Source organism: Anser brachyrhynchus (assembly GCF_964034855.1).
Source record: "Anser brachyrhynchus genome assembly, chromosome: 6".
NCBI classification, from domain to species: Eukaryota; Metazoa; Chordata; class Aves; order Anseriformes; family Anatidae; genus Anser; species Anser brachyrhynchus.
Window position 1 is genome coordinate 10,376,636 of NC_137700.1, and position 26,555 is coordinate 10,403,190.

The 26,555-nt window shown below is 41.0% G+C and overlaps 1 protein-coding gene and 1 long non-coding RNA gene across 41 annotated transcripts in view; one reads left to right on the forward strand and one right to left on the reverse strand.

Moving 5' to 3' along the window:
* The window catches only part of DLG5 (discs large MAGUK scaffold protein 5), a 170,763-nt gene extending 153,416 nt beyond the window's left edge, over positions 1-17,347 (reverse strand). For all 34 annotated transcript variants that reach the window (XM_080598304.1, XM_080598303.1, XM_080598302.1 and 31 more), the window contains exon 1: positions 16,901-17,347. In XM_080598304.1, the coding sequence (XP_080454430.1) occupies positions 16,901-17,204 (304 nt within the window). In that variant the 5' untranslated portion in view covers positions 17,205-17,347. The remainder of the gene's footprint in view (positions 1-16,900) is intronic.
* Positions 16,841-25,394, forward strand: LOC308197590. 7 transcript variants are annotated; one of them, XR_013953129.1, is made up of 6 exons: positions 16,882-16,964; positions 18,400-18,486; positions 18,614-18,765; positions 19,346-19,498; positions 20,608-22,821; positions 23,831-25,394. It is a non-coding gene; the product is annotated as an uncharacterized lncRNA (long non-coding RNA). The 7 variants fall into 7 exon arrangements; XR_013953128.1 differs by having other exon boundaries at positions 20,608-25,394; XR_013953130.1 differs by having other exon boundaries at positions 19,346-19,444; positions 20,615-25,394.
* Positions 25,395-26,555: the final 1,161 nt, after the last annotated feature.

A 26,555-nucleotide genomic window follows, 5' to 3' on the forward strand; every position in this document is an offset into this window, starting at 1 on the left:
CTTAAAGAAGTTCAGCATCAACTATGAAAAAAAGCATAAAGGAAGCATCATTAGAAGCAGTCACAGTGCCTTCCCAGGCACTCTACATGGAGCAACATACATTCTATGCATATGTATCAAAAATCACTACTCAGCATAGCCCCTGTGATTTAAAAATATAAGTTAATGCTGGGGGGAAAAACAGCTGAAGAAATTATAGTTATGCGCACCAAACAACCAAGTATTACTGGTACTCCATTAGTCAAGCTCCAGAACGCGTTTGTATTAAAATGGCAAGAACATATAAAAATCAGAACTAACAATCCTAGGAGCAATGTCTGAATAAATGTGACACAGATTCATAAGAGCTCCATGGAAATCAGTTCAGATGCAGTTTCAAAATACTTCATATGCTTCCTGACATGGCAGTATTCTTATAAAGCAACATCTCTGAAACAACCCAGATCACTGGGTTTCCAAATCCTTGGAAATATAAGACAGTTCGCTTGTATCAACACTTACTTTCTTAAAATTTTATTCTTGATATCAGGACATTTATGCACACAGGTCTGGAGAAGGCAACCTAAAATAAGTTTTCATAGCAAACAAATACAAGTCTCTGTCCCAGAGTTGCTAAAGGGAGACAGTTAAAAGACAAAACCAAGATCTCTTTTTACAAAAAAAAAAAAATAGCTTGTAAGCTTTTACAAGCCGCTTCATTGGTATAACACGTAAGCAGAGTACTTGTGAGAACATGAGGACACGGACAGAGAAGTCCAAGCTGCCACAATCTGCTAACCCACCCAGGACACCCCATCACCCTTGGGGCACCACAAGCTGTGCTATTCCGCAGACAGGAGGCACGAAACGTCGTAGCACAGCTCTTCACGGTCAGAGCCCAGCGAGGCACTACTGATATCCTCTGGACTTTGTGCTGCTGCGGAAGGCAGGGTGATTTATTAGCACAAGCCGCCCGGACGCTGGCTGACAGGTTCGGCAGCCCCCAGGCCAAGCGACCTGCGGCAAGGCCTGCGCTGCCCAACAAAGGCCTCTTGTTCTCGGCAGCGCTGGGCCGCAGCTCAACCAGTCGGCCCAGTGCCGTGCTGGTCGGTGCGGCTAATGGCGGGACTGGCCGCCACCTCAGCTGACAATTAGTATGTGCTGGTGTAGAGTTACAACGTTCCAGGAGGTCACTCAGATGGATTTTACTACTGCGATACAACCCCTTTCAAAAGGGAAACTGGGGCATTTGTTTGCTTTCAAAACTAGCTTTTGGATTTTGCCCAAGTCTAGGAATCTAACCACAGCACTTTTCTTCCGTATAATGCTACAATACTGCAGTGCAATTGCACAGATGAGCTAAGTAGCTCTCACATAACGATTTTAGTTGGTAAAGGGCATATACCATGGTTCTTCCTCTTAAAGTTCCTGATATCCAGTAAACTTAATTAAGAAGCTGATGAGGAAAGGGGTGAGCATCTGTGGAGAAATTAGCAAAGACAAAAAAGCATCCTATATCCAAAGACACTAGAACTACAGCATTAAAGTACAATATTCCCTTCAGAAACTTTACTCAGAACAATCTTCTCCACAGATGGGGAAAAAAAGTGATGACAACTTAAGTAAAGCCTTTCAGTTCTGTACATGCAGGACAAAGACAATTCAAGTCGTACCTCCTTAAAACAAATGCCAACTGAGCTTTCTTCTCCATCCAAGATGCTGCCAGTGTCAACAGCATCCATCCCATCACACAGCAAAGGGCTTCTCATCAGCTCAAATCCCTGTGGTGCTGTCCTAGGAGGACTATTTCCTCTCTCAATAATAATGCTCCAACAGACCATTTCCCCTTTTCATCACCTATGCCTAAAGTAAAGTACAAAGCCATACTAAAGACAGACACAAAGCAAGTAAAAAGGGGGCCAAAATGTGAAGACATCCCAATATCTTAACTGTCTTTTAATTGAATACAGAGGAAAACACAGGTTTTGGTTCTTAGATGATCAAGTAGTAAAACTGCGATCAGATTTCTTACTTCACTAACACTCAGCATGGCTCCAGTAAAGCTAAAGATCACTCATTAATCAGAGATTAGCTCAAGTCAACTACTCTGAACAGCCACGTAATCAAGACCATTTTATGGCAGGCCTTCCCGTAATCCTGTAATAGAGGGTTCACAGAGACCACTTCTGTCCAGCTGTAAAATACCACAAATACTGGAATTACTTGGCTTTACTTTCTTTCTGTGGAAGGCAACAGACCTTATGTAGATTGCCGTCAAGTGAGGAAACGCATGAGAACTTGTTGTTATTTATGAATGGCATAAATAAAAGTAGATAACATAGTTGTTAATATCTGCAAGCAGTACACAAAGTTGCATATTTTCGAAACATAGATTATGTCACAAGAAAAACCAACTTCATTTTCCTAGTTTTTAAGGGAACCTTAAAATGGTGTATTATCCCATGATTCAGTTAATTAACCGAAAGTTTTAAGTAAAATCTTAAGTATTTTTGATGCTTTTTCTTCAGTTTAGCATTTGCTTAGAAATTAAGAGTATTCTGAAAGATCTTGAGCAGAAGCAAGTAAAGACCAACTTAGGGCAGGTAACTTGCAAATGTTGCCAGGAAAACTGTAACACAACTGACTCTATACGAAAGCAAATTTTATTTGCAAATTATCTTATCAGTAACTCAGGCCCTGGTTTGACAGGATGATTAAGTATGATCCTAATGCTAACTCAGGCAAGCAGCAATATCATTATAAAACCCAAGAGAGGAACTCATCTCTTGCTTAAGAGCAGCATATGCTTATGTATCTTGTTACACCAAATTGAACCTTTAATGTGTTGCTGTTTAAGGAAGGACTTCAGAACCAATTCCCAGCCCACACTTTTTTTGGCACACATGCCAACCAATCATTGAAAGAGATTGGATTTCTCTACCATTCTTCAAAAGACTATACCCTGAGAGTTTGCAGAATGCAGTCAATGTTAATTCCTGCACATTTAACTAAATACTTCCAAATCACAGCTTTCAGAAACAGACTAACTTCTGCCAGGACACCACCAGACCTTAAAAGAACAATAATAGTTCAGCCTTTGTATTGTATTTCAAGAACTCAACTACTTATTTCTGAAAAATTTGATACTTTCCAGAACAGTATTGATTACCCACACTAAAATATTATGCACTCGGTTATAAGCGACCTAGTGTATACACATCAGTCGCAGAACCATGTTTAACAGCAGTAAATTTCAAAACCAAGAAAAGCACGGTATTACATAGCATTCAAAAATTTTATAAATCTTACTGTGAACGCAGAAAAGTCACTTTTACTTGCTTTTTCCTGCTAACTATAAATGCAAAGAGGAATAAGCAAGATGACAGAAGCCGAGAGCAAGATAAAAAGAGAAATAAACCAGATGGCATGGGAATATATTTATATATACTTAAGCTATTCCCAAATTATGAGAAGAGAAAGATCAAAATGTTTTCATTTGCCCTATAATCAGTATTCTTTCAGAAAAGAGTTTTCAGATATTTTTTATGGAAAGTGGATTCTGAATTCTAATTAAGATATAGCTGTAAGCCAGGATCCTTCGTCATACAATTAATCTTAAATCCAACCTCTTGCAGAGCAGGCTGCAGATGGAGTTAGACTGATGTAATTACAAAGTCCATCAGCAGTAAGCCACTGGGAGAGGTTGCAGTATTTCCTGTATTTCTTCTTTGGACTGGGAAGTAGGCTGTTTCTGTGGAAATGTACCAAGAAGATTCAGCTACTGTGACACCATCACAGCACTCAAATATTAGTTTTAGTTTACAATGTGTACTTTAAGAAAGCAATTTTTAAAAAATGGCAATTATATTCATATTTCTGTGGGCTGCACTAGCGCAGGGTGTCTTCCAGTACTAGTCTGCTTCTGTCCTTTGGGATGATCTCCTCCCTTCGCTGCCTCCCCAACTACAAAACCACATTTTACCACAATTCTAAACCTGTAAATTTAGACTAACTGCTGAAAATGTAATTGGGAACATAAATTCTAATAAAAATGCAATGCAATATGGCAAGTCATTTATGTCTTTTAAGGCATGATTCTGGTCTGCCATAGAGATTAATATTCACATATTAGTTTCCTATGAGTGACAGAAACCTGCTCCAAAAGTCTCCAATTTGATATTCGTTTATAGTGTATACATTTGTAAAAATGTGTAATTTTCACCAATTTTGAGGACACAAACACCCTGTTCCACCTAAGAAGTAACTTCTTACATGAAAGTGAACTGACATCTTTATACTCATAGAACAGTTGTAATCTTAAGTCTAAACAAAATATAGCAATTCTAACTATATGTCTGTAATTTCCCATTTTCTTACAGCTTCAGCTTTGAGCAGGAATATTTAATAGCAAGGGACATGACATTTAATTTGACATGTTCCCCATGCAATACCATGAACGCTCTTCCTGCTTAGTGCTTGAAAACAGCATTAGACTGCATATTTAAAACTTGAAGATGTCTCCATTTCATTTTCAAGCAGCATTTGAACACTAGCAGCGCTAGTAAAAAATTTAGAGAAGAATTTAGAAAGGTTAGCATCAGTAAGGCTGGACGTTCAGTTTAGACGTATGATGGGGTGGTATGGGGAAAACAGTCTGTAGGAAGTAGTTAACAAGACACCTTGTACCAAAGCTCGATTTAGCAGTCGATTGGTGCTGCACATGGCTGAGGAACGGGCTGAGCGCAGCCCTTCTGAAGGCACCAGCGAGCTTTGGCTGCCACGAGACTACACCTCTTCTTTCTGCCATTCACGGAATGGCTAAAGGGACATGAAGAGTTGGCAAAGAAAGTTTCTCTCTAAAAAGCTATTTTTAGAAGCACTATTTAAAGCTGAAATCATTTTTTGTATTACCATGAAGTGAGCGTTTTTAGCTTAAACACTACCAGGTCGATCCTTAATGAAACTGTTAACGAGCACAGAGCTGTCTAGAAGACGATGCAGAGTAACAGCTTTTTCCCTCTGATGTTATTTCTCGCCAAAAATGCAGACACGCACTGTATCTGATGGAAACAGAATGAAACAGTCAAGGACTCAATGTTATTTTATTGAAAGCCCGTACTTGATCTGAGAAAAGGTATAGACAATTTATATATTTCATTGTTGTCATTATTCTAATTGACCTGTGCTTAATGAAAACTAGTCTTAGGTAACTGCTTTTTAACAAGAATTGTGCAAATTTCTCCAGGGTGATATAAAATGAAGAATAAAAAAATAAGACCGACCACACAGAAAGCACTTCCTTGAAGTGAGTTTAAAAGAATAGAAAAAAGATATTAAGTTCAGTAAGAGCTGTAATACTAATAAATGTTTTGACAAGCCCAAATTTTATATTCAGAAGGCTGCAGATATACACTTATTTACCAAAAAATAAACTGTTGAAGTAGAAAGACTAACTTCCCTAAATCACTTCTGTCACACGTAACAGAACAACTTGGAGAACAAGTTTATTTCTTCAAAACCTTTCAGAAAATCACTCCCAGAGAAGTCTCTCCACTGGCTTATCTTTGCAACAGCCAAAGACACAGATGCTTTGTTACAACTTCCCAACGCGCTGCACATTCAGTACCTTTGCAACTGCTCAGAACGATGTTATCCAGGGTAACTTCAGAACATGTTCATGTTTTATGTTTTTTTTAACATAAAGAGACAACATGCGTTTCTTGTAATTTCTTCAAATCAGAATTTACGTACTTTTGAGAAAACTAAGCGATTTTTGAATCTCCCCTAAAGCTAACTAACATTGGTCATTAACGTGAGGACATGTTTTAAGGGAATACTTAATGAATGGCTTATTAATGCTTTCTTATATATGCTTATCTTGTATAAAGCCCAAGTGGGTCTCAAAAAAATTGTTCCTGGATTCTTTAACTTACAGTGCCACACAGTATCTTACCAACACTATAAACAGTACCTAAGATCATGCTGCCAGGGAAGAGATGGGGAGAACAACACAAGTACATTTATATTTAAATTATCTAATATTAAAAATAAATAACTTCAAAATACTCCATTTGATCACCTTTTACGATGTCCATGTTTTTGTGCATGCGGTAGTACAGGTCTCTTAATGCCACCACCACAAAATGATGCCCAGTACTAGATCACAAAAGTTGCAAAGAATCTCTTTAATACTAAGGATTCTACATTAAATGCAAATATTATTCAACATCTGATATTAGTCACCATTAAATCAAGGGCCACAATCTCCCAGTTTCACCTACAGGGTCAGAAATTCTAAAAACCCTATGATCCAAAGTCAGCTTGCCTCACTAACAGGGAACAATTTCCAAAAATTGCTCTAACCATGGCAAATTTCTTCTCTTACAAACTATAATTTCACCACAATGTGGAATGCGTATTTCATCCACTCTCTCCTTCCAGCCTTTTTTTGTTGTTGTTAACTAGCCATCTATAATCAAAAGAACACAGTTGAACATGACACAATTTTACCAGATGCACAACTGAAAAGAATGCAAGCATTTCTGAAATACATCATCATAAATTGGGAAACCTGATGCCATCATCTCTGGTTCTGAACAAACAAAGAAGCCAGCAAAAGAAACAATGAAAACAAACATGCATATGTTCTTGTGTAAGTGAACACACACAGCACACGTAATGAAATCATTCTGTTTCCCTTGTATTTGGCCAATACAAAATGTCCTCGGTTTTAATTCCTTTTTGAGGTCTTGTCCTATAATGTACTGATATCAAAGAGTTACCTAATCTTGAATTCATTCCCATTTGTCTTTGCTTCAATACTCACCCACTCCTGGTAAGGTATGAGTAATCTTAAAATGAATAACAGAAGGTTTAACAGCTTGTATTGGTGATTTTTTTTTTTAAATTTGTCCATTAAATAATAATGTAAACATTTCCAAGGTCCTGTGAGGTAGTGTTGCATTTTTGTTTGTTTCTTTTTTGAAAGCACTCAGAACAAAACCAATACCAGCTGCCTATTGCTGCAGTCTTTAGTAGTCTACTAAGTATGCAAAGAAAAAAACATTCCCCCCCCCCCGAACATCAATTTTCATGCAGTTTCAAGCACTACCTCACAACTGACCTTTCTGCTACAGTCAGAAAGCTGTCTGAAGAGCTCATAAGCTGTATCATCAATAAATCCTAAATCCTTAAGTTTTACCAGACTTCTATGCCTGACTGCACAAAAAGCATTTTCACCTGTATTACGTGGAAATGCTACCAAAAAAATAAAGCTTGTGTTATACACAGGTACAGCAACTGCATCGTAATTTAATATTTCTAATACTAGAAATGGATGCCTTTCTGAACACATTGGAGGTGTGACAAAATCAGTTACAAATAATTGCAAGTCCTTTTCATTTAAGAACAATCTGCATATATCAGAGGCTGACAATAGAAGTTTAACAATAAAAGGACGCAAAAAAAATACAAGTATTGCTATACAACATCGTAGCACGCTCTGATGAAAGCACATGATATCATATCAACTGTTGCTTTTCATTCACTTGCCTCATTCGTTTAAATTTATAGCATTGTTCAACATCAGAACTATTTATCTTACTGCTCACATGCTATAGGTAAGTTTCCAAAAGTATAAATAGCCCAACAGGAGCAAGAAACTTCCAGTGCAAACTCATACTCAGTAACTCACCAGTAAACTGAAATGTGCAGAAAAAAATACATGGAAAAAAAAAAAGCTAAGAGAATGGAAAAAAACTTATTAATGAAAGATTTCTAATATAAAAAAGGGATGAGATATTTAATGCAAGTCAAGACTTGGAGAATATATTTACTTAATGCTGCAATTATTTAGTAAAATCAGGCTTTGCTATAATTTTTCAGTGAGCAATACAAGTCCCAAGAACACATCTTCCACACACATTTTCCCAATGTCAGACAAAATTTTTTAATGTTCAAAATACTTGGATAGCAATGAAAACATAGTTGCACTCAAACAAGCACAATAAAAATAAAGAAAACAGCAAAATGCAGAAATTAATTAGGATTCCATTCTTTCAACCTGAATACCTCATGTAAGGGACTAATTGAGACCTTTATAATTTATTTTTTCTCTTAATGAAAATATACTGTTTTATACTGACTAGCCTATGTAACACACTACCATAGCTATAATTTCTGGTTGCCTTTAAGAAAAAAAAAAGTACTCTGATAATTTCCTCCCTTATTAGCATGAAGGAAAACAGTCTGGCTACTGCTAACAGATACCAAATGTTTCTTCCTTTCATTTCATCTGTATCTATTTACCCCACTTCCAAAAAAAAAAAAAGTTTCAATAATTACTGTGGTTTCTTGTCTTATACAATAATGGTAATGTATACAACCATACTTCAACAAAACCTGAAATTTTGAGGATTTTTTCTTTGTTGCTCTCTTAAATGCATTGTAGCAATAAGCTGAAATGTTCTAATTGGAGAGAACAGGTCTTCAAATTCTCACTTACTTTCATTACAAAGTTTTTTCCCCAAGAAGTGTTTTTATTTACATGAGCAGAATGTATTAATGTCTGGACACTCATGATGATTTTCAAGATTAAGTTAAGTTCATACCCAATGTTTTCATTGTGGTGATGCATACAGCCTCAAAGAAAACCTTTAGATCGTCTGATTTCACTACACTCACTTGCACACTACTTGAAAGCCAGATAATCACGTTTTAAACGCGAATTAGACCTTCCAGAAAATCTCTGCAAGCATTCACAAGATTGTGTAGGAAGTATTAAAAGAGAACTTCAAAAACACATAACAAGAAGCTTTCCTGAGAAAAGTCACTAAAACCATATCCATCTCCTGCTGACTTCTAGTTGAAGAGCTAATGACAATCAACTGTTCTTTCTTCAAGAGGATCATGAGGAAGACCTAAAATTACGTTAAGTGGTGAGATCACATGGCTCAATCAAGAGCATTAAATCTATTTCCTCCTAAACTTATTTTTCCATGTAAATACACAACAGGAGAACACTATCCACAAAAACAGTAAAGGACATAAATATAATTTTATGCTTATTAAAATAACGTGAACATCTACATAGCAATTTAGCAGCTATATTTAGTAATTTTGGTATGGATGTCTACTGCGTCAGCTTTGTTTTTCCCAGTCCAAAAGTTCTTACACTTTTAAAGAAAATCATACATATCCATACCTGCTGGCCTGCCTGTCTCAGAGAAAGAATACACTCAAAAAGCAAGGATTTTGGTGCACTTGCATCAACAGGATGCAGCTCATCTGCACAGAGCACTTGGAAATTTTCAGCTAAATTACAGATCAATCCTCAAGACAAAGTTTCCTGTAACAGCTCCTTTTAAGTATTACTGAAAGGAAAAAAAATAAAAAAAAACAGCTCTCAACCATATTTACTGAGGCCCAATGTATAAACGGCAGCTTACTGAAGATCAAGACATTGGTTAATCCAAAGAGCTTCATATAAAAGGCCTTGATCCTGCCAGCATATGCATGTGTCCAACTTGATGCATATAAATGGGGATTACTTCACATGGTCAAAAGCAAATACACAAATAATACCCATATTCACGAATCAGCAACTATGGCCAAGGTACAATAAAAAGCTATGGTGAAAGGAGAGGGGACGCATGAAAGTTCTCACAGTGCATGTAAACAGTCAAGAGAAAAGTTTCTTGATTTATCATTGGAATTTTTTCCTGTACATTTCTGAACACACAGTTGTCATTTACATAAAATGTTTGCCAAAAAGCAACCCTTGGTCTGCCAATTTTTCCTCAACCCACCAACTCCTCAGCTGAAACATTCACTGGCTTTACACGTCCTCTTGCCTTGTTTCTCCAGCTAGAGACCCAGTTGTATGCCTGGAAAACTTCTAAACCAGGTCATAATGTGCCATTTTGAATTCAACTCCTCTATCAGCCAATAATTCAAAAAAAAAAAAAAAAAAAAGGGTTTACCAAAATACAAATAGCAGCAATCCAGAGCAAGCTAATTAATGCTGTGAACAAGTGAACTGCTGAGCAACTCAGCCCAGGAATTGGGAAACTGGAGATTGCAGAAGCTGAGGGAGAAGGCAGTAGCCTGCTCTTAACTTCCTCTGACATGACTTTGGGTAAAAAGGGCCCTCCAGTTGTATTATGTTATTCTGTATGGCCCAACAACCACACATCATCAAGAAAAATATCTTTAATTGTTCAGCCCAAGTGGGCAAGTGATTGTCAGCTTCTTTAAAATGCAGCAGTCCTCCGTATCTGCTCTATCCCCAGGTTCTTAACCCTGCAAAGAGCATCCTATAGAGATCAGATCCCTCTCACACAACAGCTCACCAAAGGCGTTCCCAAATTTGATCTTACTTATTAGCTGAAACAACAACAGATGCTGGTATAACACCAATCACCATCAAAACAACTGTTGCTGCAACACAGCCTATGGTGAGTTCATAAACACACCAATGACACAGCAAACACTGTACAGCAGGCATTTTTAACTCATTTCTGAGCAATAGTGCTGTGGGTTTCCTTGAATATTTTACTAACTCTGCCTTGCATTGACAAGAACTAATATCCCAGAGTGACACCCAGAACCCCCAAATGTGGCCCTCTTGGAAGAAGAGAATTCAAATGTCAAGATGCAGTTAGAGTGCTCGTCTCCTCAGGGGACAGCCCGTTCCTGGATGCTTACATTAGAAAAGTATTGGTTACCCTAAAGTCAAAGCTCAGTCAGTGCAACATTTCCACCTCCTACAACAGGATGATTCAGTTCTACATCAACACCATTTACTAAATAACAGCTAATGACTTGTACCTTGAGGGTGATAAATAATGTATCAGCAGCAACTAAACAATATAATTTAGAAAATCACAGAAGCATAGATTATGTTAATAAAGCCCCAACTTTATTATTATAAATCTTCTACAAAATTATATGCACCAACATGTTTTGCTACCTAGATCATTTTTAGTTTTATTACACGTTCAGCATTTCAAGACTGTTTATATATAAAAAACAGGAACACCCTGAAACATGCTGGGCAATGAACAGCTCTGAAAGATAAAGTAAGATCCTGAGATCTTACAGGATAAGAGGTCTTCAAAATAAGTGCAAAATTGAAGGAATTTACCGAGACTTACTGGTATATGTTTATTGATACAGATTTTGATTATGAAATTGTTGTGCTATAAAAAAAAATAATGGAAATAGCAAGTAGGACTGAGGGGAAAAACATGAAAAGTTAACAGGACCAAGGGAAGCTAAGAAGCAAATAGAAAGAAACAAAAGGGGAGGAGGAGGTCAGAAAATGGTAAAAGCAAACAACAAAGGGAAAAAAAAATTAGCTCAAATTGCAAGCTGTTAACTGAACTGGAAAGCCCAAAGTCACTAGCCGTGTAGTGGCTGTGGTCTTCACTATCTAGGGTAGAGGTCTAAAAAGCTCACAACACCATTACAGCTGCAATAAAACAATAACATTAAGAATGATCGTTCAATTTGCCTAAGCTTGTTTCAGATCTATAGACTATCTCTAGCTTGAACAACTAAGTCACCAGTTACAGAAAGCTGTTGGTTTGTTACTGACCATGTCTGAAAGTGAACTGCTGCTATTTCAGAACACCCATGGAAGTGAGAAGTTAAAGGAATCCTTCAGAAACATATCACACTCTGCTCTGTTTTGTCATTTTGTAAGACATCAAGTCCTGCATGTCTCCAAAGCAGCTCAGTAGCTGTATGCGCTGATACCACAAAAATTACTAGTGATTTTACACTGCCAAAAACAGTGGCCCAACGAGTTTACTCTAGCTACCTTTCTCCCTCCCATCTGAGGGAAACAAAAATGCAATAGAGAACCACCACCCTTGGGACTTCTGAGCTGCTAAAACAATCATTTCTTTCTTTGGGATGGAGAGACTACTTCCATCCACTTATTACTACCTATTTAGTTGTGAATACCCCTCTAACACCTGCCAGAAGCTTCCTGCATTTTTTTTCCCTGATACTTCCAAGAGACACCATGTATTTGAGATCATCAGAAGACACAGGTACTACAAAACTAGCACTGGGTATTTTAGCAACTTTAATTACTGTTCATCACTGCCAGAGACCTGTATTTCTTCTAATGTAAGTGACTTCTAAATGCTGCCTGCTTTTTGATCTGCACCATTTTTAAGAAGTCCTCTAAGGAGGCTTGAGATGCTACCCTGAGAACTAATAACAGGTCTGAAAGAACCCAGACATACTGCTCTACTTCTCCCACTCTTCAATTTTCAGCAGTGGAAGAGAGCATAAATTGAACGTAATTGCAAAATTGCCAGTTCAGTCCTTGAATCAGTCAATTATGCTTTTATAATTTCTCTTCATTCTCCCTCCTTCCCCAGGGAGTGTACACTTCCAGTGTTATTTCTTATCTTCTCCCTCACTCCTCCCAAGCCTCCCTGATTTCCCACTTACTCCTGCAGGACACCACAGCCTGTCTCCGTATTTCACAGCTTAACCACTCAGGGTCTCGGCTCCTCGCTCCAGCTCCCTGGCTCTTTTCCCATCACGGGGCACTGTTCTGGGGATGGGGGCACAATGCAGAGACCCCAGAACCAGCCCTGAGCTGTTGTGCTCCAGCCTCCTGGGTACCCCCTGAAGTACTGCATTTCTTCTCTGCTCCTTGCCCCCGACTTGCCAGCAAGCAGAGGGGGTCACACCTCCACACTTCATACATACAGACAGGCAGTGTGTCCTCTTAAATGAGGACTACAGCAATATTTACAAGTAAACTCTGACCTAAAATCAATTCTGTCTGAAACACTGCACTTTTTTCTTTTCAAATAACACTGAGGGAGGAAATAGATATAATCCTTCTAAAAAAAAAAAAGTTTCAATTCTAACTTCTTTCTACTCCTATAAATGCCCACATTTACTTTCTGGACTGGAAATTAACTTCATCCTTGACCAAACAGAATTAGGAAAAATAAGCCTCATAAAATAATAGAAGGAACCTATTCAAAGTCAATTTTCAACCATCTTCCTTCTTTCCTTCACACCCCTTTCGAGAACTTGTTTAAAAATGCAATCAATCCAGAGTTTTAAATTTTGAAATTTTAAAACTAAAATTCTAACCTTGAATTGTATAAATAAAACATCTCTGAAGACTGACATGCTCTGCTTTTAAATTCACAAGGGTGCTGAATGCTTACAGGTAAAGAAAGTCATTATGTTATTACTAATCTTACAGACACACGCTTACTGCAGCAAGATGGTTACAGAAATGAAGAAAATCAACTGCTAACGTAAAAAGGAGATTGTGAACCTATGAGTTTAATAGTTTTGAAACAAGCAGCAAAGCTTTTTAAGTTTAACAATTCACTCAGCTTGAGGATACAGAGCTGGGAGCACCTTTGCAGCCACTCTACAAGTTCATATCACAAACGAATTTCAAGCATGGCAACCCAAACAGCCTCTCCTACTTTTTTTTTTTTTAATTATTATTTCTAAAAATCACAAAAATAAATAAATATTTAAGTACAAAGCCCCAACATTATTTTATGCAACCTAAACAGATGTGTTTTGGCCATTTTATTAAATTAATAAAAAAACTTTAATAGCATTTTTCACAAATATGTCTCTTCTGCTGTATTCTTGGACAAGTTTTATGTTAAAGAAATGTGTATTACATGAATGTGAAAGATCATTGGTTTAGTAGGTATCTGAAATACAAGCAACTTCTCGGAAGTGATTTAAGTCCACATTAGAAGGATATATTTGACTACCAGAATACAGTATTTCTCACATGAACAATTGAGGTAATTTGCCCAATCAAGTATCAAATAATATTCCCATGGCTCACCAAAATAAAGAAATAAAAGCAACTAGCACACTACTTAAAAGAAAGAGTAAGTCCCTGTTCAAAAAGCACTGGGAGATTTTAAATCAGCAAAGCATTCGCTTTGAAATGGACAGAGCCCATTTCTCACAAAAACACTTGCACAGAAGTGTAACATAATAACTAAAGGTACTATTCAAGGAAGAACTGAATGCCAGCTCTAAACATGACTAAGGAAAACACAGCTAATAGTACTCTGTTTATTGCTTTGACAAAAAGTAGTTGCCCTTTTGATTTTGCACACTGTTGACTGACACTGTTAAAGCACAGTATTCTCAAAGTAAAAATAAACAAGCTTACAAATATACATTTTATTGTAAAAACTGTCATCAAACTACTACGAAGTTTTATATTTAACATAAGCAAGTAGAAACTACTGTAAAGGACAAAGATACTTAAACACGGACTGGACTGGGAAAAATTCTACAAAGAAAGCAAGCTCCTTGTAACCTAACTACAGTTATCCACACTTGACGTCTTTCAGCAGATACTAGTACCCCAATTCTTTCCCTTTAGCCATCAGAACAGCTGTTGACTTCCTTTCCTGTTGTGTAGATAAATACTTGTAAAAGTGTCAGCTATACATTGTCCAGCCAGCCACAAGACCTGTTGATATAAACAACAGCCTACATTTCCACCACAGTTCACATGTTATGTTTCAAATCTGAAAGGAGATTATATTTAAAATTGGACAGACAAAAACACAGGGTTTGCAATGGAAAAACAAAGGGAAAATGCAAGCCTAATGACACACCACACACATGGAAACGTAAGAACAACTCTCTCACTTGTGTCACGAGCAGACTACATGTGAATTCTACATCTCTGAACCAAACTACGTTGCTGACTACCTTCCCGTTTCTCTCACAGCAACATCAGATGGAAGAAAGGAATTATCGGTTATAAATAATTTTCACCTAAAACAAGCATTCAGGAGGTGTCCTTTACACAAGTATGCCACTGCAAACTGTCATTCTCCATATACTAATTGTAATTCTAAAAATTAATTCAGCCAGACAAGTTAAGTTAAAGGGGTATTTAAGATGGAAGTGTTTGTTGTGTTTTTTTTTTTTCCCCCTTTACATAATATATGCTGAGCACTGTTTCTCTCGAGTATTTTAAAACCAGAATCCAACAGCATTTCTTACTACTATGTTTACAGTTTGCTACTACACCAAAAGAACAAAAAGCTGCTTGACTCATCCGCCTTCAGCATCCACAGTGAAAAGAAGTGAAAATCCTAAGTGGCAAGACAAGAGAAGATGGGTGGTCAGACTTCCTACAGGGAGACGCTAGAATAAAACCTGGTTACATCTGAATACAGGTTCAAACAAGAACCTTTCTACTGCACTTACCCTCAAACATTAACCCTTCACATAACATATTCAGGATGAACTCGTACATCGGCTGTGATTTTTCAGAGGCATTCAGTGCACACACAGGCGGTCTCATGACTACTTACCATGAGACCTCCTCAGATGAGTAACGTGGGAATACATAGGGCAGTCTTTGAAGGCTCGGGTCCCCTACCTTCATACATGCATGACAGCTTATCCCTAAGCTCACTGGTAGCAATCTTCTGCATACTCATTTATAGACATGTTTATTGCAAGGCAAAGAAAAACAAAGCCCTCAAAGTTAGCTCTTCTTTTGCTTTCGTTTATCGGTAGTAATGAAAACCACCCTGTCAGGAGACCATCCTTCCCCATGCAGATGTTAATAGAATTCAGATGATCCTCAGGATCACATTCAGTCAAGAAGGATACGGTTAGTTTTGCTAATTAAACTACATTTTCTTTGTGAGCTCAGTGTTGGGACATTCTGCAATTCTTCCATATTAAAAATAAGAAGTATTACTAAATACAACATCTACTGCATTTTTTCCTGGCATTCACAATTTACACCTCTTTATAAGGCTGGGGAATGCTGGTAGCCCAGTACAATTAATGTGTGTTCTCAACAAGACAAGCCCCAGCATTAATCTAATCATACAGAAACATCATGGGTCCCATTTCTGAAAGGCAGCAGTGCCCTCATCGCCCATTGATGTCAGACCACATAATGCCAGAAGTGTTGAGGTCCATTGTTTAGTCTGTTTTCCCTCTCCTGTGAGGTCCCGCCATATATTCATTAGGCAAGGCCATACACTATAACACGCGGATATGAAACAAAACAGAAGACCCTGACACGTTTTTCTATTTGGCTAACTATTACCATCAACAGCACAACTCAACCAGGGGCAGATCACACAGTGCAAATGCGCGTACAAGCACCATTTTCCTGACAGAAGCAGCTCTGAAGAGTTATAATTTCTTGACCAAGTCCTATAGCCTGTAAGGGTCAGGAAACCCTCCCAGAGCAGTTTCTTATGTAAACAGGTAGTCATCCTGCAACTCCCAAAACTGGTAACAACAGAAAAAAAAAAAAATAAACGTTCTTCTTAATCACTCTGCTTGTACGCACACTACAAGAGGATGCCTGCACATCGCTTGGACAAACATATATTTCTTTAGCTACAGATTTAAACACGTATTTTATTATTTAGTTCAATTTCAGTATTCCTCATCTAGAAACACTGCTGGACTTGAGAATTACCACCTCTTTTTTTTGTTGTTGTTTTGTTTTTCTTCTGAAGCTTGATATCGTCCCAATAAAAGCAGACTGTGGCGTGCAGAGGGGAGGAAAGGGAAGACCCCTGGACCAAAGCCCAGCTTCCGAGGGAGGTTCATGCTGAACTCCTCTCACCTGGACGTGCAGTTACACCCACCTCGTCTCCTCTCTAAGCCCATCCATGAGCCACAACACCACAGCGCGCAACAACCGCGGGACCCCCCACAGCAGAGCGCCCGAGGAGCCTGAGCACCCCACGCCCTGCCCGGAGCAGCCGGCGGAGCAGGACTCCCGGTCCCCGGTCCCCACCTCCAGCCCCGAGGGGCCCGCTCTGCCCGGCGGGGCTGGGCGGGGGCAGCCGCTCGCCCTCCTTCCTCCTCCTCCTCCTCCCGGCGCCGTGCCCGCGCCCCCCGCCCCGCTCACCCGCCGTCTCCTCCGCCGCTGCCGGCGCTCCGGGCACGCCGTTGAGGTAGAGGATGGAGAGCAGGTGGGGCTGCGTCTTCTCCAGGGCCACCCGCAGGTCCTGGAAGTGGTCCCGCTCCTTGGCCAGCAGCAGGGCGATGAGCAGCTCGGCCTTGCCGCCGCCCGCCGCCTCCAGGTCGCGCAGGTCGCGGGGGCCGAGGGCGCCGGCGGCCTCCAGCAGCTCCACCACCTTGTCCACCTCGGTCATGGCCTGCGCCAGGCTCTGGCGGCACTGGGCGAGCAGCTCCTTGTGCTTCGGCTCCATGGCGGCCGACGGCCAAACTTCGCCCCCCGGCCCCGGGAAGGCGCCGCCGCCGCCGCCGAACTTCGTCCCGGGGAAGCGGCGCCGGGCCGGGGCCGGGCCGGGCCGAGGGCGGCTCTGGCGCTGCCTCCCTGCGGCTCACGGGGGGCGGCCGCTCCTCGTCCTCCTGCAGCCGGCGCCCCCCGGGCGGCGAGACAACTTCTTCTTCTTCTTCCCCTCCTCCTGCCGCTGCCCCCCGGGAAAGGGGCAGGGGGAGCCACGGGAGGGGGGTCGCTGCTGCTGCTACCGCCGCCTCCCGGGCAGCCGGCACCCCCGCCTGCTGCGGGGCGGCGCAGCCAACTTCTCTGCCCCGCTCGCTGCAGGCCACACGGCCCCAGGGCCGCGGGGCGAGGAGGAGGAGGAGGAGGAGTGGTGGCGGCGGAGGAGGGGGGAGACGGCCTCAGCTCCAAGCGCCTCCTTTCATTCGCGGCCGCCCGCAGCCATGTTGGTTGCACAAGGCTGCCGCCTGCGCCCAGACGGGGCTGCGGCAGCGCATGGCGCCGCCCGCCCGCTCCTCGCCGCCCGCCGCCACCGGGGAAGCGCCGCGGCCGCCCCGGCCCCGGCCGAGCACCGCCCGCCGCTCGGGGGGTCCCAGTCGGCCGCCGGGGGGTAGCGGAGGGGGGCGCGGAGGCGGGGCGCGGGCGGGGCAGGGCCCGAGCCGCGGCTCCGGCAGGAGGTGGCCGGCCGCGGGTAGCGCTCCGCGCCCGGAGGGGGCAGCACGGGGCACTGCAGACCCGGGGGGGGCCGCCCCGCACCGGTCCCGAGGCCGTGAGGGCGGCAGCGGCGAGACAAAGGCCCCGCTGCGCGCCGGGGGGTGCCGGCGGCGCCGCCCGTGCGGGACGCGCACCGCCATCTCGTGGGGCCGCCGCCGCGCTGCAGCTCTGAGGTCTCCCGGTGCCGAGCCTGGGTCCTGAGGGGGTAGGAGGCCCGGTATCCCAGCAAAACGTACCCCAAAAGCGCCTGGTTTGACCGAAAAGCACGAAATTGTACCGCCGCGGTTGGAGCTTGGTCCGTGAGGAAGTACAAAAATCAGAGTTTTCAAACAGTAGATGTAAATACTATGTGTATAGATGTAAATATTATAAATGTATACATGTAGGTATGTATAAATGGCTCATCTTCCTCCAAATGTGATTGCATCTGTTTCATAAATCACCAGAGACCGGGTAATTTTCCAATATCCCCTTCTCAGCAGCTGCGGGATGCAACAGTTAGGCAAAGAACGAGTAACAGCGTGTGTCTGAAGGTAAGCAGCTTGAAACGAATCAATAGCACCTTCATTTCCAAACAACAAGGGAACAGACTGCAGAACGACCACAACCACTCATAATCTGAAATTGATGCTTTATCTGAAAGACTCTCTTGCCTTGTAGGTATGCTTCTGAGGTCCTTCAAAGATAATGATGGCACTAATGACATGGCAGGGCGTTACCAGTAATTGTGTTATCCCCAGGAACAACTGAACTGGTCCGAAAGTCAGACTCCTGGCCAAATAACTGTATTCTACAGAGCTGGAGTCAGTGAGGTACAACAGGAAACAATTGTTTGTTAAATTTTCTAATAACACACTGATTCAGAGAACTCAGGTGCTGCACCCTGTTTCAAGTTATATTATGTAGTTCAACGGATGAAGATGGTGTCTCTCAGATGGGAAAACAGCCTTGGGTTATGCGCATAATCATGATATGAATTCCAGTGCTGTTCTTAGAGGAGGCAGATACAGAGTAAAGGGATTTGGGGATTTTTCTCTGCCTTGAAGGTCATTATTCAAAGCAATCCTCTTGATACTTGACAATATGCCATGGTTTTGAAACAAGTTTTTTCATGTTTCATCCATTGTTACTTATGCTCTTGTAGATTCCTTTCTTCTAATTTTGCATCCCTGGTTGTCTTAGGAAGACTTTTAGTAAGCAACATATACAGAGATTAGCTGTGTTGGCTAACAACTGATGTTGCAATACCTGCAAACCATGTTCTTCCTAGATCACTTGATTTTATCTGAAAATATGCCTATTCCTCTCCCACAAACTTTAGCCTGTAAAGCAGTGGTACATGACAAAAATACTAATTAATCCTGGTCTCCATGCATTTTTGTTTCAACTCAGCAAAAAGAAGCAGACGGGAGTGAAACCAGTGGTAAGAGGTGAGCCCTACCTGGGGTCACCCAGACAAGACAGACAGCAGTCACAAGAGTTGCTACGGCAGTATCCTTTTGTGCCCGCAAGGATGAGAATCATGTCACTGGCATCTTTCATGAGGTACATACTCCAGAAGACTGAATACTGAATAAAGTTTGCACAAATTATTTGGCTATTTCACAGTTTTTAAGTATGAGATTTTATAAACTCAGCAGCCCCGTAACAGTAGGGTTGTGTTGCACATGTGCTTCTGTAGTTTCCTGTTAGAAGAAGGAAGCATACCACTAAGTGCCATCACAGGGCATTTAGAATCAGAGCCATGCTTTAGATCTACGAAGCAGTCCTCTGCTCTTTAAAGTAAAGACTGATCCTAGGTTTTTGTCCTCTGCCTGACTCAGTCCTGGGGTAGATAGGTGCTGGCTGCAGGAGGCTGCAGTAGCAGAGTAACAGCAGCTTAACAGACACCTCCAGTCCCTTTCTGAAGTCCAGAGAGAGGTGCATCTTCACAAGCATTTACTCAGACAATTTACTCCTGCCTTTCCCAAATGCGTGTCTTGGTCCTCTGCTTTCTCTTCCAAATGGAACAGTCTTCTGAGCCTGCAATGCCTGCCTCGCCTTTTTTCTTTCAGATCCTTGGCAGAAAATCCACGTCTCTGCCTTGTATAGAATATACAAGAATTTACCCTCTATTTATCACAGTTCCCAAAGACAGAAAGGTTTTTTTCTTACTTGAAACTAACAAAAGGAAGGATTTTTTTTTTTTAAGATGTAATTAAAATATGCTCTGTAATTAAAAGCTCTGCCAGGGGATGTCATGGGTGCTTGTGTAAAATTGGATTCAAGACAACCTGACAAATTAACAGAAAAAGAAGATCATTAGATTTTCTAAGCTGCAGATTTGTAAACTAGGCTACTGGGAATGTATGCTATGGGCATCAGAAAAAGCCACTGACCTTCAGGGAGCATAGTCGACCAGCAATACCTTTAGTCAGGAGTAAAATAATTGTTCTTTTGGAATTTCAGGGTAAGCAGCAAAAAATTTGGGTGTGGAAACAGTGTCGTGTAGTAGGCAATCTAGTAATTAGTCATACCAACCACATGTACATGTTCAGGTTTTTATTCATTCCTGAGTTGCCTATACAGTTTAAGAAAGATTTAGGGGACAGAACAGGCATACGGAGGTGGAAATGAGGTTCGTATTTTGATTCAATATTGTATCTTCCTTACAGAAAGAAGTACAGAAACACTAGTGTTGCACTAGTGTTGCCTTGCGGAAATGAAGTACTCAAATACAGAGTTTGAAAAATCAAGTAGGATGCCTTCTTGGCAAATAAGCGTCTGTGAAACCTCCCTCTCTAGATTGACAATGGGAGCAGAAAAAGGCTTTTATGCGCTTTTCTTGCAGAACTGGGAGGACAGTATCATCCTCAACACAAGTATTGTTTCAGCAATTCAGAGTCTTGGAGCTGAGGACTATTTTTGTTTTTAGTCCATGCAACTCAGTGTGGTATACAAAATCCCAGCAAACTCCACAAGATTAACTGTGGAGTTATATTTATATATATGTGTATGTATGTATGTATGCTCATAGTAAGCAAGCCCTTGAAAACGTTAAGAATAAAGAACAGCAAGAGCAGGAATCAAGCTATAGTACGAGACGATTTTTGTTCCCATAACTGTCAGTACACCTTTTTTATTATGCAATCATTATCACGCTTGTGTATGCAAACTCAGCACATTTCCTGAAATACAATGTTGTGTCATACATTCACATTAGAAACTAAGAAGAGATTCAAGTTAATGCAACTTAGCACAGTTCTCATTATAAAAGCGTATCTTCCATAAAGATTAGAAAAATGTAGATGGAAACTAAGGTGATTCTGAGCATCATGACAATCACATGGAAAAGGGAAAAATGAAAGGAGAGGACAGACGAAGACAAGAAAGAGAAGGAAAGATAGGAAAAAGAACAGCAGAAAAGAGAAGCCTACCTGTTTTCAAGATGGCTTTCTGTGCTGTAATATAAAACATTGCACCGGCAATGACAGAGACTGTACCCAGTGACTGTTCTTCTTCATTGAAAATTCTTTACCTCCCAAAGACATTAGGTAATGACATTTATATTGCACATTAGTGATCCACATACTGAGTGACACTATTGTGTTATTTTAGCTTGGGCTTTTCTGATAAGACATCCTTTGGAAACATCCAGGCTTTAAAACAGATTTCTTATACTCACTTTAATAGGTCTTACTATAGTCTTTCAGTGCCAAAAATACCTGTCACTCAGTCTCAAATACTTCATCCTTCTCTCCATCTACCCGCTACTGCTGCCTGAGTCCCAGCAGCAGCTTTGCTGCTAGAATTACACTGGCAAATCTCCTCAATATCATCAGTCTAAGCTATCAGAAAGTTTAATGCCCAAAAGGAGAGGATTTACTTGAAGACTAGGATTTTTTTTTTCTTATATATAAATACACAGGAGACATTTCATGTCCTCTGTAGTTTCAGAGCCCTTCGGATTCAGGTCTTCAAGCTTCACTGGCAGTCACATAAGCTAGAAGCATAGTTTGGTAATGAAAGCTAAGCTTCTCACGTACTCATGTGACTCAGGGAACCCAGAGTTTAGAGACAAATATTGAGAGAGTTACAGTAAGTTAATGGAAACTGACAACACTGTGTGGAGCCTGGGAAGGAAGATTATATATTCTCCCAGTAGGAGAAATAGAAGCGATTATAGAGGTGAGATTAGATCCGTCTAGATACAAAGTAAACAAAGATTTTGTAATAGGCATTAAATGGAACAATAGCAGTTAAGCAGTTCTCAATGGGAGTGTATTGTTCCAGACTGATATAACTGGAAGACAATAAATTAGTGCTTTGATGATAGGAAGGCACTGGTTTAATGGTCCAGCAGATCAAAAGGCCCCGTTTACCCATTAAAAGGAAAGAGACGGGTATGTATGGAGTGTCTCTGCCCTGCCCAGGCCAAGTATTTCAGCTGGCAGCAGCACCTGCAGGCAGGGGCTCTGTCTGGAAGCACCCAGACCCCTGGCTCTGCTGCTGGAGCCGCAGCCTGAGGGAGCTGCTGTTGTCCAGCTCACAGACACACAAGGGTCACTGGTCTTCCTAAAAATGTGTGACCTTGAGCTACGGCAAATGGGTTAGCACCTTCTTCAGAGAATTCCTAAGGCACACTGCATGAAGTAAAGCAAACCAAAGCTTTACATTGCTTTTTCTGTAGCCTTAAAATCTATCAGTTGTTTCATCTTGCACTGCATTGGGCAGCTTTCAGATGGTGATTATATGGGTATATTTCTTCTCTGGGCAGGGGTTGAACTGGTAATTTAGATTAAAATGAAGAAGATCTGACAGTTTCCTCAGTCAGCTTCCATAGAAACAAACTACCCTGTCTGCTGAAGGTTTTCAACATTCCTGGAGCGGTTGAAAAAGAAAAGCAAATCAAAATGATTTGTTCTATGCAAGCAACTAAAAATTTACCTACTAGAAGAAGAAAAGGCCTTCCTCTGGGGCAGGATACCTGCTAGGAGGGGTCTTGGCGGTTGATGGATGGGAGGGAAAAGACATGGGGAGGTACACCAGCTGTTCCTGGGATGCACATACACACGGTTGCTGCGATTTCTTAGACAACTGCTTCCAGAAACTGTCAGCAAAAGGAAACTTGCAATGCTACAGGGCTACAAGAATTGCATCTTCCTTAGGGAAGACACCCAGCACACACATCTCAAGTATCAGTCTGTCCAGAGCAGGACTAGGGGCAACTAGATTTTCTTTAGGAGGGTGGGCTAACTTGTGACTTGCTTACCTCCATCTACAAGCCAGCGGATCTTAAACATTCCCTTTTTAAGGCTGTTGCTTGTACTTGGCTGTTGGTTTAGTTCCTAGGACAGTTTTCAATTCAAGTAAATACAGGCTATACCAGTCATTTGCTTTTATTTCTTTTTGCGCCAACAGGGAGATAAAAAGCAAACAAGTGCCCTCACCATCCCTAGGTATTATCTATGAACAAGCCATGCACAAGCTGATCATTCTTAAGAAAAACTTCAGCTGAAGGTAGACAGCTGTCATGGTAAAAACTTCTGAGTTCATCTTTATTCTGTTTCAAGATCTTCCTTGTTTTCCTGTCAAGTCTTTTGGCTGTTACAGCAATGAATGTTTTCAAATTGCTTTTAGATCTAGAAAAGGCATCTTCCCATTCATTTTAAAAGGCTTTGGTTCATGTCTTGTTCATTATCCACAAAAGTACACACATTTTATTCTACCAGTAGAAAACATAATATATTTAAAAAGTGCCACAAGAAAGAAAGAAGTTGTTTGGTTAGAATACAATTCATGTCAGACATTAGTCCGATGGGTACAGAAAGAACGCAACCCAACTCATGGTGCCTAGGAGGCAGAAACGACAAAGCAGAGATTTAGAAGTACTTACAGGCAGAATGCTTGCAGAGCCACATCAGAAACTTTGCCTGAGAAGCATGAAGATGCACGCTTACAGATGGGGAACATGGGGCAGCGCTTCCACTGTGGGTTGGCTGGGGTCACAGATAGACTTGAGGAAAAAAGGCTCTGGCTACTCATTAAAAGCCAATAATCCTTGAAAGACCCAGGGTGCTCCAGGTGTCTCTAGTCCAAGCCCAAAGAGGTCCCTGAGGGAATGGAGATAGATATGCATGCAACTTCAGTTCTCTGGGGTTTTCTAGATGCTGTGCAACAGCTGAATTTTCACAGGATTTATCTAGGTAAATACTGCATAAATTTCATATGCTTGCAATTTGAAAATAAACTTTTAATTTTTGCATTATAGGATATTCTTTGTGGGGTTGAGAACCCAGAGAGAAACCCTCGTACAACTTCCTACAGTCAGCTTGCTCAGACAAAACAGGCTATGGTCCAAGATGCAACTAAAGATGGAGGAGTGTTCAGCATTACGAAAACACTGGACCTTCCTAAATCCAGTTCTGAAAACATTAACTAACATGAAACCAAGTCACTCCCAAGTCACACTCTATTTTTTGAGGGAAAAGGAGCACAGACTCTGAGCCAGTCTACATGCCTTGGCAGGGATGGGAAAGACACCAGAGACTTTCAAAGACTTCCAGAATGAAATAATGTCTTAGCTTGGCACAGTGGCAGCTCCGTTACTAACTTCCACACGGTTTGGTCATCCAGTTTAAACTAGCTACAAATCTTAAGCACAACTGTATTTTTCCATCTCTCACAAAACAAATCTATAAATTAAAAATTCAACAGTTCATGGTCATTAATATTTTTCAAAGACAAGTGCCGTAAAAGTAATTTAGAACTTAAATTATTGCAAATGCTTAGTTCTGTTAGAACTGAACAATGTTTTATCTCTAATCCCCTCTTTCTGGAGGAGAATAAATACGTTGAGCTGGAAGTCGGAGGATCTGCCACTGCAGACTTGTCAGTGGGCAGCTAGGAAAACGCAGAAAAAAAATCCCCATTGTTTAATACTATTGACAGAGAGAGAGAGAGAGAGAGAAGTCACACACCTCCATACCAAATGAAAAATAACAGAATATATAGACAGTGTCCCTAAATACGCAGAAACATCTGAGACATAGTCCTGAGCACCATGTGAAGCTTCAAAAAGGATGTAGGTTAAAATGATTCTTCCGGATCATGTCTGCAGTGATGCTGTTTAGAAAAATGTTGTGCAACTGGTTGAAATTTATAGAGATGCATTGACTGGAAGGGAGTTGATGAACATAAATATATAAAGCACATATATCAAAGCTCATCCGGTTCTGCTGAGTTAGAGAGAGCTCTTTAATTGGTTTCCAGGGGACTCAGATTAAGCTCCAACTTGGTAATAAAACTACCATGCAAAAGAAAACTGAATTAAGAAGTCTTTATCCAACTCTGCTAGGGATATTCCACAAAGGATAAATACACTTCATCAGTAAGGCAAGCCAAATATTATCCTTTTTACCACGGGCTATTTGTACTGTTGTATTTTTTTTTCTTAACTCACCCTCAGAGCTGCCACCCCCGCTCCCACAAGACTAGCAGCAGCACAGCAGCTCACTACTTTGTCCTTGCCTGTTCCCACTTCAGTCGGTGTCTGTCTTACATCTCACTTCAGGAAGAGCAACTTCTGGCCTTTCTCTGCTTTCTTTGGAAGATGAAAGAATTAAAAGAACAAAGAATTATACACAGCAACTGCTAATCATATTTCTTAATCCAGACATCCTGGCAATAAGAACCTATTATGAGAAGAAGATATACCCTTTACCAAATCTTCTGCATGGCATATAGCTTTCACAAACACATCCTTCACTCACCATGATGATCCTGTCATTTCCTTTCACAATCATGTTGCTGAGAAAAGACTATCATCATTTAGCGGTCTTTAGTAGATTAAAGTACAGAGAGCCTAAATGTTTCCCAAGGTCATGCTAGTGTGCGGCAGGAACAGCTGATTTCACATATGCCCATTACCACACTTCTGCACTGAGCATCGCTGCTTCTTCTTCTTCTCTACTGAGTACATGTAAACACAAACAAGTGAAACGACCTTTGTGTCAGGTACACAGGAAGGAATAAAAACAAGACAGAGAAAAAATAAGTGGAAAATTCAACAGCTGAAGAGTTTTCAGTAGTGACAGAATGCCACATCTAACAGGGATGCCTTGCCTTTCAGTTCAGAGCACAAACACATTTCCTTACATAACAAGGTCATCAGTTCAGACGTTATTTGACCATAACCGGAATTTTGATGGCAGTACATTTCCACATCCAGATGTGCTGAGGAGGTGTTTTTTCCTCAAGTGATTTCATTATCCTCCAGGCAAAGGTTCGCATGGCTGAGCTGAAGCCAGCCAGTGGTACAGTATGGTTGATGTAGCAGTGCTGCAGGGAAGCAGTGTCACCAGCAGTGACGGTCACCAAGGCCCAGAAGGAAGGAATCTATGTGAGAAACAAGGACAGGAAGAGAAAGAATAAATGTAAAGGGAAATTAGAAAATGCAGAACAGTGGCGTAAGTCAGAAGAATTACATATCTTCTTAAAACTTAAGTGTAGAGGAAGTCTCTAATGGAACTGCAAAATACTTGTATGAGCTGAAAACCTGGAAGATGGGCTTATGGGAAAGTGATCAAGAGTCTCATGGGCTTTCCAAATTACCTATACATAC